The sequence below is a fragment of the Myotis nattereri genome, assembly GCF_964212035.1.
Source record: "Myotis nattereri genome assembly, chromosome: X".
NCBI lineage: Eukaryota > Metazoa > Chordata > Mammalia > Chiroptera > Vespertilionidae > Myotis > Myotis nattereri.
The window spans coordinates 41,213,928-41,227,945 of NC_138078.1; the positions used below are offsets into that span (position 1 = coordinate 41,213,928).

Below are 14,018 nucleotides of genomic sequence, written 5' to 3' on the forward strand. Positions count from 1 at the left end.
TAGAACCATGTGAGCAGTTGAAGACAATATAATGTAGTAGGTAAGAGAATAAGCTGAGGCCAGAGTGTTTGCATTGGCTTTGCTACTGACTTGGACAGGTTAGTTAATGTTAGGCATCTAGATAATTTCCTTATCTGTGAAAAAGGACTAATAATACTGTCTCCTTCATAAGATTGTTATAAATATTTGAGCCCTAGCCGGTTTGGCTCAGTGGACAGAGTTCTGGCTTGCCTAAGGGTCCCCGGTTGGATACCTTAGTTGCAGGCTCTTCCCTGGCCTAGGCCCTGGTCAGGGAAGGTACAGGAGGCAACCAATCTAGGTATTTCTCTCACACTGATATTTCTCTCTGACTTTCCCTCTCTCTTATACTCTATCTAAAAATCAATGGAAAAATATCCTCGGGTGATGATTAAATAAATAAATAAATAAATAAATAAATAAATATTTTATAAATTAACCCCATAGAAAGAAAGCACTTAGCACAGAGCCTGGCAACCAATAAGCATTCAGTATGGGATAAAAAGAAATCTGGTAAAGGGGTTTCCACAATGTCCGTGTCCCACACTTCTCTCTTGAAACCATGTGATCTCTCAGAAGCCTATATTTGGTACTTAACCTAACACCAGCTCTCAGTGTACAAGCGCCAAATACTGCCCTCTTTTCAGCCATGAGTAGCACGAGGAGAGAGGTAGTCTTAGGTCGGTCCCCAATTTAGCACATTCTCTTTATTTGAGTCCATAGTGATTCAAAGAGCCCAGAATCAGACTTCTGGGGGCAGAGGCCCCACTACTCCAAGTTGGTCCCTTAGCTGCTATGGCTTTGGCTTTATGCAGATCTCAGTAAATAACTGAATTTTCTACAGGTGGGTAAACTGGGGCAAGAACCAAGCTTCTCCGAGTCTCGGGTTCCAAATCACATAATGAACACACTAATTGTTGTTTACCTAACAGTGTTAAGCAATCATTTATTCATGGATATCAGAGTTGTCAAAGTTCTTAAGATTATCTCCTGCAACATTTTCATTTTAAAGATGAGAAAATGTAGCCCCCAAGAATGAAAAGGACTCCCAAAGTCCTATGCTAGTGGCTGAGCTGGAATGAGAACTCAGGCCCTTGATTTTTGACAGTGAGTGGAATGCAGTAGTGAAAAGGGATAAAATTAAAAGTATACAACTACTATAATGCTAGTATTGAGAGCCTAAAGCTGCCATCTATATTGTAACTTGTGTTGTCATGACAAAATGACAGGCAGTACATATGTCACTACCTATTCTTAGTCATTTATTTATAAATTCAATAAACATGTGTGCCTGGGTACAAGAAACAATGTATTAAGCACTGATTATATAGCAATGAAAAAGACAGAAACCATGCATTTCCTGATTTCTATTCAACAAACAAGTAAATGAGGTGACTAAATAAGCTAATACAGATGGTGATAAGTGTTATGAAAGACAGTGAAAGGACTACGAGTAACTATTGGGGAGGAAAGAAAGAATTTATAAAAACAAGGCTTCTCCAAGGAGATGACATTTAAGTTGAGGTCTCCAGGATTAAAGGAAGCCAGCCATGTAAAGAGGCAGTGGTAAATATTCCAGGCACAGAAAACAGACAGTGTCCAAAGATAAACAGGATGCTTATTTTTAAAAATCTTTATTGTTGAAAGTATTACATATGTCCCTCTTCCTCCATTGACCTCCCGCAACCCACCCCCACTCCCACGCCAGGCCTTCACAACCCTACTGTTTGAGTCTGGGTTATGCATATATGCATACAAGTTCATTGGTTGATCTCTTCCCACCACCCACCCTCCCCTGTCTACCTTCTTAGGTTTGACAGTCTCTTTGATGTTTCTATGTTTCTGGATCTATTTTTGTTTATTGGCTTATGTTGTTCATTAGATTCCACATATGAGTGAGATCATGTGATACATATCTTTCTCTGACTGGCTTATAACACTTAGTATAATATTCTCCAGGTCCATCCATGCTGTTGCAAATGCTAAGAGTTCTTTCTTTTTACAGCTGCCTAGTATTCCATTGTGTAGATGTACCACTGTTTTTTACTCCACTCATCTACTGATAGGACCTTTGGCTGTTTCTAAATCTAAGCTATTGTAAATTGCAAAGCTATGAACATAGAGGTGCACATATCCTTTCTGATTGGTGTTTCTTATTTCTTTGTTCCTAGAAGTGGGATCACTGGGTCAAATGGGAGTTCCATTTTTAAGTTTTTGAGAAAACTCCATACTGTTCTCCACAGTGGCTGCACCAGTCTGCATTCCCACCAGCAGTGTACCAGGATTCCATTTTCTCCACATCCTTGCCTTTTATTTTTTCTTCTTGTCTGACCTCTATGGCTAGCACTTCCATTACTATGTCAAATAGGAGAGGTGAAAGTGAGCATGCCTGTCTTGTTCCTGTTCTTAAGGGAAATGGGTTTAGTTTTTAACAATTGAGTATGATGTTGGCTGTAGGTTTGTCATATAAGACTTTTATCATGTTGAGGTATGATCCCTCTATCCCCATTTGGCTGAGAGTTTTTATCAAAAAAGGGTGTTGGATTTTGTCAAATGCTTTTTCTGCATCAATTGATATGATCATGTGATTTTTATCTTGCAATCTGCTAATGTGCTGTAACACATTTATTAATTTGAGGATATTGTACCAGCTTAGCATCACTGGAATAAATCCCACTTGATCATGGTGTATGATCTTGTAATATAACGCTGGATCCAATTTGCTAAAATTTTGTTGAGGATTTTAGCATCTATGTATATAAGGGATATTGGCCTGTAATTCTCTTTCTTTGTAGTGTCTTTATCTGGTTTGGGGGATTAAGGTATGTTGGTCTCGTAGAAAGAGCTTGGAAATGTTCCTTTATTTTGAATTTTTTGGAAGAGTTTGAGGAGCATAGGAATTAGTTCTTCTTTGAATGTTTGGCAAAACTCCCCTGTGAAGCCACCCAGACCAGGGACTTAGTTTGCTGTATGGTTTTTGTTGTTGTTTTGGGGTTTGTTTTTTTTTTTTGACTGCTTTGATTTCATCAATGCCTATGGTTCTATTCAGGTTTTCTGATTCTTCCTAATTGAGTTTAGGAGCTTGTATTTTTCTAGGAATATGTCCATTTCATCAAGGTTGTCCAGATTGTTGGAATAGAGTTGTTCATAGTATTTTTTTAACAATCATTTGTATTTCTGTCGGGTCAGTTGTTGCTTCACTTCTTTCATTTATGATTTTATTTGGGTCTTCTCTCTTTGTTTCATGGGAAGCCTGGCTAGATGTTCATCAATCTTGTTTATCCTTTCAAAGAACCAGCTTTTTTTGGTTTCTATGTCATTTATTTCTGCTCTGGTCTTTATTTCCCTCCTTCTACTTTCTCTTGGCTTTTCTTGTAGTTCTCTTTCTAATTCTTTAAGTTGTAGGGTTAGATAACGTATTATAAGTTTTTCATAATTTTTCAGGTAGGCCTGTAGTGCTGTGAACTTCCCTCTCAGGATTGCTTTCATTGTGTCCCAAAGATTTTGTGCTGTTTTTGTGTTTTTATTGTCATTCATTTCCAGGACTTTTTATTATCATTATTATTTCTTCTTTGATCTGTTTTGTAACCCATTCATTGTTTAGTAGCATGTCATGTAGTCTCTATTTGTTTGATTTTTTTTAGTGTTTTTATTATAGTTGATTTCAAATTTTATGCCAATGTGATCTGAGAAGATGCTTGATATGATTTCAAACTCCTTGAATATGTAGAGACTTTGCCTGTGTCCTAAGATGTGGTTTATCTTTGAAAATGTCCCATGTGCACTTGGGAAGAATGTATATTATGTTGCTTTTGGGTAAAATGTTCTGAAGAAGTCAATTAGTTCCATTCGACCTAGTGAGCTGTTTGGGATTGCTGTTTCCTTGTTCATTTTTTTTTCTAGAAAATTTATCCAGTGATGTCAATGGGTATTAAAGTCCCCTACTATGATTGAATTGCTGTCAATCTCTCCTTTGATATCATCCAGAAATTTTTTTAATGTATTTGAATGTTCCTGTATTTGGGTGCATATATGTTTACCAGAGTTATATCCTGTTGTTGTATTTATCCCTTTGTATTATGAAGTGGCCTTTCTTATCTCTTGTTATGGCCTTCACTTTGAGGTCTATTTGTCAGGTATAAGTATTGCTACCCCAGCTTTTTTTTTTTTCATTTCCATTTGCCTGAAGATTGTTCCCCCCATCCCTTCATTTTCAGTATGTGTGACTCCTTTGTTCTGAAGTGGGTCTCTTGTAGAAAGCATATATATGGACCATGTTTTCTTTTTTTTATAATTTTTATTTCTTAAAGTATTACAAAGAGTATTACATATGTCTCCTTCCCCCCCCCCCCTTGACATTCCCCCGGCTCCTACCCCGCCCCCCCAGTGTCTTGTATACATTGGTTAATGTTATATGCATGCATATAAGTCCTTCGGTTGATCTCTTAATCCCCCCCAAACCCTCCCTAGGCTTCCCACTGTAGTTTGACAGTCTGTTCAATGTTGCTCTGCCTCTGCATCTACCCCTGTTCATCAGTCTATACTGGTCCCCATTATCTGTCCCAACCTCACTGGAGCAGTCCCAACCTAACCGGGGCCGTCCCAACCTCACCGGGGCCATTTCAACCTCACCGGGGCCATCCCTACCTCACCGGGGCCGTTTCAACCTCACCGGGGCTGTCCCGACCTCACTGGGGCCGGGCTCCCCTATGTCTTTTTATTGGAGCATTTAATCCATTTACATTTAAGGTTATTATTGATAGGTGCTTGTTTGTTGCCATTGTTATTCTTTAAGCCTGTGTCCCTCCCTCTCTATTTCTTTTTCTTACAACAGTCCCTTTAGGATTTCTTGCATTGCTGGTTTGGTGGTAATAAACTCCTTTAGCTTTTTTTTTGTCTTCAAGGCTCCTGATTTCATCATGTCATCTTCAATTTTGAATGATAGTCTTGCTGAATAGAGTAGTGTTGGATTCAGTCATTGCTTTTCATTATTTTGTATACTTTCTGCCACTCCCTTTTCCATGATTTGCTTCTGTTGAGAAATCTGCTGATAGTCTAATGGGAGATTCCTTGTAGATAACTTTCTATCTCTCGTGCACCCTTTAAGATTCTTTCTTTGTCTTTAATGATTACCATTTTAATTATGATATGTCTTGGTGTGTGTCTTTTTGGGTTCATCTTGTTTGAGATCCTCTGTGTGTCATGGTTTTGTGTGACCTTTTTCTTCCTCAAATCAGGGAAGTTTTCTGTCATTATTTCTTCAAGCAGATTCTCTATTCCTTGCTCAGCTTCTTCTTCTTCTGGAACCATATTATGCGAATGTTGTTGGGGTTTTTTTCATGTAGTCCTAAAGCTCCCTTAAACTCCCCTTCTGCTTTTTAATTTTTTTTTCCACCCAATTGCTGCTCTGATTAGTTTTGTTCTACCCTGTCTTCTAACTTGCTGATTCGGTCCTCAGCTTCTTCTAGTCTACTGTTGAAACCTTCCATTGTGTTATTTATTGCAGCTATATCATTTTTAATTTTCTCTTGATTCTTATCCATGTTGGTGTATTTCTCATTGAGCTCCTTATAATTGTTATTGAGTTGCTTGTAATTCTCATTCAGATATTTGAGCCTCCTTATAACCATTACTTTGAATTCTTTATCTGACAAAATTACTTACCTCCATTTCATTTAGTACTTTTTCTTGTAATTCTTCCTCTTTATTTTCCTCCTTTGGGGATTGTTACTTTATCTCCCCATTTTCACTGTCCCTTTGTATTTGTTTCTATGACTTAAATAAAACTGCTATGTCATCCCGTTTCTTAGGGGTTGGTCCTATGTAGTAGGTGCTTTGTGGGACCCAGTGGTGCCATCTCTCAGATCTCCTAAGCTGGGTGTTCTAGAAAAGCCCCCTATTTGAGTTATTTGGGTTCTTCTGATGTAGTTGGGTTTTGAATGTTATTTTTCTGTTTGTGGATAGAGTCTCCTTACAGGTTTCTTGACTATGATGCTCACCCCCAACCTCATTGTGCAAGTTGATGTGGATGTGCTCGCATGGCAAGGGTCACCTGCGACATCCCACCGGAGTGTGACTCACTCTGTGGTCCCTGAGCCCATGGCAGGCGTCCCTTGCAAGGTCCTGCTGGTGTACAACTTACTGAACAAATCTGGGGTGATGTCCTAGGCCAGTCTGGGTGGTGTGAAGCTGCACTCCTAGCTGCTACTGTTCTCTCCTTCCAAGATGGCATGGTTTCCGTTCCAGAACTCTGCCTGCCCAGGGAGTGCCTATGCCCGTAGTAGGGGGTCTTTTTCCAGGAGAGCCTGATCTGCCAGCCCCTGAGACTTCTGCGAGATCTAACTATCCCTCACACACACACACACACACACACACACACACACACACACACACTCACACATCACATGTCCACACACTCCCTTACTCACACTCTCTCTCTCACTCCTGTCCTGCCAACCACTATGTGGCATCTCCAGGGTGCTTTTTATAACTGTGGAACCTTAGGCCCCATCTCAGACCTAATGAATCATAATTTGCAATTTAATTAAATCCCTAGGTGTTTTCCATATACTTTAAAGTCTGAGAAGTACTGGTGTATCAGAAGGGGTACCTGCATGGGAAAAGTTCTTGAGAGGTGAGAGAGGATTTGGTCTAGAGCATAAGAGAAGATATCTGCCCTTGATTGTAACAGGCCTATTCTAGCAGGAAGGAAGATAGAAACAATGGGTGAAGGTACAGGTGCTTGTAGATTTAGTAAATAAAAGAGAAGGGAATGCTCCTAAAACGGATTTTATTTTCTCAATATAGAGATAAAACTGATAGAGGCATGTGGAAGGAGGAGTCATTGAAAGTTATAGGAGGGAATAGCAAGTATGAAATAGTCCTCTCAGAGCAATGGATCTCAACCTTTGCTACACATAGGAATCACCAGGAATGTTTTAAGAAACTCTGATCTTTAACCCTGGCCAGTGTGACTCAGTTGGTTGGAGCATCATCCCAGACAATGAAAGATCATGGGTTCGATTCCCTGTCAGAGTACATACCTAGGTTGCAGGTTCGATCCCCAGTCAGGGTGTACACAAGAGGCAACCGATCAATGTTTCTCTCTCACATAGATGTTTCTCTCTCTCTCTCTCTCTCTCTCTCTCTCTCTCTCTCTCTATATATATATATATATATATATATAGTCTTCCCTTTCCATTTCTCTGTCTCTAAAATCAATAAAAAACACCAAATCCCACCTTCAGGGATTATTATTTAATTGGAATAAGGTATAGCCTGGCCATCAGGATTTTTATAAGATCCCTAGATGATTCTAATGCACAACTAAGGTTGACAGGCAGTGTCTTAGGGAAACTAAAAAAAAAAAAAAAAAGCAAATACATTAGAGACACATGCTAAGGTTTTCTGAAAGTGTTGAGTGCCCAATTGAGGATTGTGGTAAAGCAAATTCAATCAGCCCAGCTACGGGACTTTCAAATTTGTATAAATGAAATGACTTCAAGTTCATCTCATTTATCCACTTTTCTTAGCACTGTCATCTTTCCTCTTTTGTTCCCTCTTCTCTTTTTCCCATGCCATACCTTTAGCCTCAGATAACTTCCTGTCTATCTAAGAAATTTACTTTTCAGTCCACTATTCATTTTCAGTACAAAGGCAGGAACTGAAATAACTGAATGAAGATTTTCAATCAGATGGACAGAGGTGTCAACTCAGTTGGGTGGATTCAGGACCTGCAGAGCTCATGAATAATATGTATCTGTTCAGAGATTCTCTGGCAAGCCAAACTCTCATGTTAGTGTCCAACCTTATGAATTGGTGTGCTTTCCATCATTGAAGGCATCCAAGTAGAATCTGGAAGCCCACCTGCCAGTGCTACTGTAGAATAAATCCTCCATTGATGAAAGGCTGCACTAGAGAACCATGCAAAAAAGTCAGTTGCTGTGTGACCTTGGACAAGCTATGCAGCCTTTTCATCTGTCAAATGATGTTAGAATCTCTCAATGTGTTTTTTTTTTTTTTAAATCCTTACCCAAGGATATCTTCCCATTGACTTTTAGAGAGAGAGGAAGGGAGGGCGAGAGAAACATTGATGTGAGAGAAACAAAATGATTGATTGCCTCCCACACATGCCACTACTGAGGTCAGGGATTGAGCCTGCAACCCGATAGGTGCCCTTGACCAGAATCGAATCCTCAACCCTTCAGTTCACAGGCTGACACTCTATCCACTGAGCCAAACTTGCTAAGGAGCTCAGTGCTTTTTGGCCTGTGTATTTATAGAGTGTAGGGAGAGTCCTTTAGAGGCTACTCTTAGTCCTGGAGGACATGGAATAGGTTGAGTGGGAGAAGCTCTGGACCTCACTTCAACCAGAGTAGTTCTCCTTTCATCTGCTTAATCCATTAAGCTTCCAGGTAAGATTCTGTTTGATCAAAGAATCCCTGTTGCTAAAAACAAACAAACCTAGACTACATAAGAGACTGTAAATGGAGTGTGTATCCAACAGCCCACCATACTGTTTTTAAATGTTAAACTACATATATATATATATATATATATATATATATATATATATATGAAAAAAACCAGGGGCCATCACAACCAAACGGATGACTGAATGGACAACCTAACAGGCTGAGTGGGGCGACAAGGCTGGCAGTGGCAGGGGGGTTAGTGAGGGATGACCAAATGACTGAATAGCAGGCTGCGTGGGGTGACCAGGCCAGCAGGGGGGTTAGTGAGGGATGACTAAACGACTGAGCAGCAGGCTGCGTGGGGAGACCAAGCCAGCGGGGGGGGGGGCAGTGGGGGGTGACCAAGCCTGCAGGGGGGCAGTTGGGGGCGACCAGGCTGGCAGAAGGGACCAGTGTGGGGCAACCAGGCCGGCGGGGGGGGGGTCAGTTGGAGGTGACCAGGTCGGCAGGGGGTTGCAGTTAAGGGCATCCAGGCCAGCAGAAGGGGGCAATGAGGGGCAACCAGGCTGGGACGGGGGGCAGTAAAGGGCAACCATGCTGGGTGTGGGGGGGCAGTTAGGGGCGACCAGGCCAGCGGGGTGGGGGCAGTTGGGGGTGACCAAGCCAGTAGGCAGAGGCGGTTAGGGTTGATCAGACTGGCAGGGGGCCAGAAGGGATGATCGGGCAGGCAGGCAGGTGAGAAGTTAGGAGCCAGCGGTCCTGTATTGTGAGAGGGATGTCCTCAGGATTGGGCCTAAACCAGCAGTTGGACATCCCCCGAGGGATCCTGGATTGGAGAGGGTGCAGGCTGGGCTGAGGGACCCCTCCCCTGTGCATGAATTTCATGCACCTGGCCTCTATATGTATATAATATACCTTACAATGTGATCACCATACTAAGTCTAGTAGCCAACTGTCACCATGTAAACTTATAATATTATTCACTATATTCCCTGTGCTGTACACTACAACTCTGTGGCTTATGTATTTTACAACTAGAAGTTTTTACCTTTTATTCCCCTTCACTTTTTACCACCCTCCAATTATCAGTTTGTTCTCCGTTCTATAAGTCTTCTTTGTGTTTTATTTGTTCATTTGTTTACTTTTTTTAGATTCCACATATAAGTGAAGTCATATGGTATTTGTCTTTCTCTGTCTTATTTCACTTAGCATAATACCCACCAGGTCCATACATGTTGTTGCAATATGACCCAGCAATTCTACTTCTGGTTATTTATCCCAAGAAAATGAAAACACTAATTCAAAATGACACGTGCAGCCCCATGTTTATTGCAGAATTGTTTATAATTGCCAAGTTATGGAAGCAACCTAGGTGTTCATCAGAAGATGAATGGATAAAGAAGATGTGATATATATAGGCTGCTATTCCCACCATGCAACAATCAGCTGGAGTTGAGTAGCAACTGCTTCCTTTAGAGCCAGACCCCCTGCCTAGCCTCTGAAGATATCTGAGTAGTAACCCCTGCCCTCCAGGGCTCTCTGACCTTCAGTTTCTTTACCCCCTCCACAGTTTCAAGCAAACACAGAAAGGGTTGCTCTAGGAATGACTGTGTCCATATAGAGAGGTAGTCTATGAAGAACAGTGCTTTTCAAACTTTAATGTTCAAGGATATTCTTGTTAAAGTAAATATTCTGAATCAGTAGATACAGGGTGGAGCTCGAGGTCCTGCATTTCTGACAGATTCCCAGGTGATGTGGATGCCGCTGGTCCATGAACCACACTGATAGAAGTGAGAGGCCAGTAGAAAGAGCAAAGAAGTGAAAAAGAAAGAGTTGTGGCCTCCAGCCCCAGCTTTCACTGACCTTCACTGCATTGAGTAAACTGCTAAACCTGTTCAACATGCTTGTTACTCCATTCTCCACTGAGGTGGTGAAAAGACAGGAAGAGATTCTTTCAGCCAGAGGAGTGCTTGACCAGGAAAAGCACTATAAAGAAAGCTGGCAAAGAATCTACTTAACAGAAGGTGAGGCTCCTTCTAGGGTACTTGCCCCTCCAAATTGGGATGGTTTGAGTGCTTGAGTCATCTCTCAGATTCCAGATGATGTCTCCTGAACTCCAAGGAAAAATTGTGTTTCTTGTTTTGTTTTGTTTTTCTTGGGGGTGTGAGGTGCTGGGGAGATTCAGGAAGAGAAGGGAGGAAATAAGGAGAGGGAGTAAAAGGGAGTAAAAGAAAGGAAGAAAAGCCCTAGCTGGTTTGGCTTAGGCAGGACATCCTCACAGCAGGATCCTAAGGTTGCTTTCCTGCTCTAAAATTCTATGATCTTCTGAAATGCTATGGCAACAGGATAAGCCAACCTGGCCTCCTGGCTTGCCTATGATTAACTATCTCCTCTCCCTCACCTTTTGCTCAGCAAGAACCACCCAGCCATACCCATTCTTCCTCTATCCTAGTATAGGAGGATTCAGAATTCATCAGACTGCTGTAGAAGCCATGGGTTGAGGGAAAACTGGGAAGGAGGACAGAAGACTTCACCTGCACACACATACATATTCTTAGTTGTCAAGTCCTGTTGCTTCAACCTTTATGGCATTTCTTCTGTGTATCCCCTCCTTTCTATATCCACCACCATTGCTCCACATCAGGCCCTCATTTATGTCTCTCCTGAACTATCACATCAGCCTCCTAACTTCACCTACCTCCATTTTTGCTGCCCTCTGATCCACTTTAATCCACTTTCACACTGCTGCCAGAGTTAGAACCCTAAAGGTTGATCCTCCCCTGATGAAACACTTTTTAAAAAGACTTTTTTATTTATTTCAGAGAGGAAGGTAGAGGGAGAGAGAAATAGACACATCAATGATGACAGACAATCACTGATTGTCTGCCTCCTGCATGCACTTCACTGGAGATTGAGCCTGCAACCCAGGCACATGCCCTTGACTGGAATCGAACCTGGGACCCTTCAGTCCACAGGCCAACACTCTATCCACTGAGCCAAACCGGCTAGGGCTGATGAAACACTTTTAATGACTCCCCATTGCTTACAGAATAAAGCAGCAAGATATTAACAATTCTCTCCACCTGGTCTAAATACTCTTCAGACTCTCTACATATCCACACTTTCCAGCTCACGAGTTTTTGTTTTGTTTTCTTTTGTTTTAATATCTTCTGATAATTCCTCCCCTACTTTTGCTTGTCTAAGTCCTAGTCATCCTTTCTGGTCAGGCTCAAAGTCATATCTATTTTTTAAAATTTTTTTTTACAAAAGTTTATTCTTAAATGTACCACAGCCTCCAAGACAACACTTCATTTTAGCTATAGGTGGCAAGAGATGTGATGACAGGGAATCCTGATGTTAAAACAGGAATGGAACTAAGGATCACCATTGCCCCAGGCACAAGGAACAGTTCACTTTTTGCCAGATTTCTTAATTCCACCTGTGGCCAGGGGGCCCTTCCCCCACCCCACCCCCACCCCCGCCTTCACTTTCAGCTCCTCGAGTTTCTTCTGCTCCTCTTTCTGCCTCTGCTTGAACGCCTTGTTCTCTTCGTCCATCTCCTTGGCCTGCTTCTTTGGCTGCTTCAGGGGCTTCTTCTTGTCACCTTTGTGGCCAGACATGGTGCCTGCCACCCCGGCCCCAGACCAAAGCCATATCTTTTATGAAGTTTCAACCCAAGTTGAAATCAATCCCCCTTTCTATGCATGCTCACGACATTTGATGGGCACCCTTTTTATTACCCTTACTACTGCTTGCTTTATGTAGTTAGCTTATTATGAGTTGGTCACCCCACATAATTTTGCTTTCCAAAAGCTTCTGTCAAAGCACCTAGTCTTGAGACACTAAAAATGTTTGTTGAATGAATTGATGTTCTGTGAAAGGAGAAAAAATGGCTGAGCTTGGGTTCAAAGAAGGTCAGAGTAGATTCTAAGAGGGGTAGGGCAAGCCATGCAGGGTCAAACTTTCACCAGGCACTCTGAGGCATGCTATTGGTGCCTCAATCCCCTGTCCCCCAATGCCTGTCATTCCAGGAATATAATGATTCCCTTTGGGGCATGAACCATTTTAGAGGTCTCTGAGAAATGCAAATAGCTTTGAAAATGGGCATGCACCCTAAAGGAGTGATTTTCAAAGGGCTGTTTACAATCCTTTAATTAATGGTGAAGTGGGTCCATCTCCTGGTAAAATTAATGAGGTGTATCCTGACCAGCTTTTTTGTTTGTTTTTGGTGTGTTTTTATCCTAATCCTCACCTGATGACATTTTTTTCCATTGAGTTTTAGAGAAAGTGGAAGGGAGCAGGAGAGACAGGAAGAGAGAAGTATCGATATAAGAGAGACACATCAATCAGTTGCCTCTTGCTCACACCCCAACTAGGGCCAGGATTGGGCCTGTAATGCAAGTACATGCCCTTGACCAAGAATTGAACCCAGACCCTTCAGTCTGTGGGTCGACCCTCTAACCACTGAGCAAAACAGGCCAGGGCCTGACCAACTCTTTTTTTGTAACTGAAGTGAAAATATCAGACTACAAAACAAATATTAAGGGTATTATTCTGTGAAAAGTTAGTTTCAATTTTGTATGTTAGTTGTGATATATATATATATATATATATATATATATATATATTCAGAAGAGTTTGAAATATGCTATCCTAAACCAACATCAGCTGGCAGCCAGATAGATACTTGAGCTAATTAACTTATCTCTCTGGATCTCAGTTTCCTCATCTGGAATACAAAAATGATCATAGCACCTATATCAAAAAGTTGCTGTGTAGAGTAAATAAATAAAATACACATAAAGCATTTAGCACAGTGTCTGGCATGTATTAGCTCTGATGGTGGTGATTAACTGCAGGATTGAGGTAGAGTTAGGGTTAAAGGGATTGCAGTAAGGACCTCTAAAGATAAAGAAGGACCTTGCCAGCACTGTTGAAAACCATGTATGTAGACATCCACATACAATGGGTATAGACAAGATGCAGACTATTAAGTCTCACACACACACACACACACACACACACACACACACACACACACACACCTAGTGGCCCCACACAGCCTTTAGTCTCTACTAGCAGTCATGTGTGTCTGTCACTTCATTCCTGTGAGAAATCTGAACCTGTCACAGAGCAAGGTGTTTGGGGTCTAATATGCAGGATGGCCAGGAGGATAAGGGGGCCCAGGCTTGGGGGTAAATTATGTTAAGAGCAGTGAAAATACCCCAGTCCCCAAAGCCCAAAGCCTACATTGAAAGAGCCTCAAGAAACACTGGCAACCAGACAAATGAAATATGGGCAGGCATAAGACCACTTGCTTACTTTCCACCACTCTTTCTTTCCTTTTGGGGTGTGATTCCTCTGTGAACATGCCTTTGGATCCTTTCAGGATGGCTATGCCTATTTCATATTATTGGAGAGAAGGAAAACAATATAAGGAAGCAATGGGAGAGAGTTCTTTTCGTTTATTCAAATAATTTTATTAGGTAGCTTTTATGTGCTAGGGAATTCCTATTCCTGGAATTAGGAGTATATTGGTGAATAAAACAAGTCAAAATCCTTGCTTCCAGGGAGTTTATATTCCAG

General features: G+C 41.6%; 1 protein-coding gene across 1 annotated transcript; it reads right to left on the reverse strand.

Annotated features, from left to right (window-relative positions):
* Positions 1–11,724: 11,724 nt before the first annotated feature.
* LOC308512061 (translation machinery-associated protein 7-like) lies at positions 11,725–12,052 on the reverse strand (the record flags this gene model as incomplete). The annotated part of the gene is made up of 1 exon (XM_081081858.1): positions 11,725–12,052. The coding sequence occupies one exon, from the start codon at positions 12,050–12,052 to the stop codon at positions 11,843–11,845; it is 210 nt and encodes a 69-aa protein (XP_080937984.1). The 3' UTR covers positions 11,725–11,842.
* Between the last annotated feature and the right edge of the window lie 1,966 nt (positions 12,053–14,018).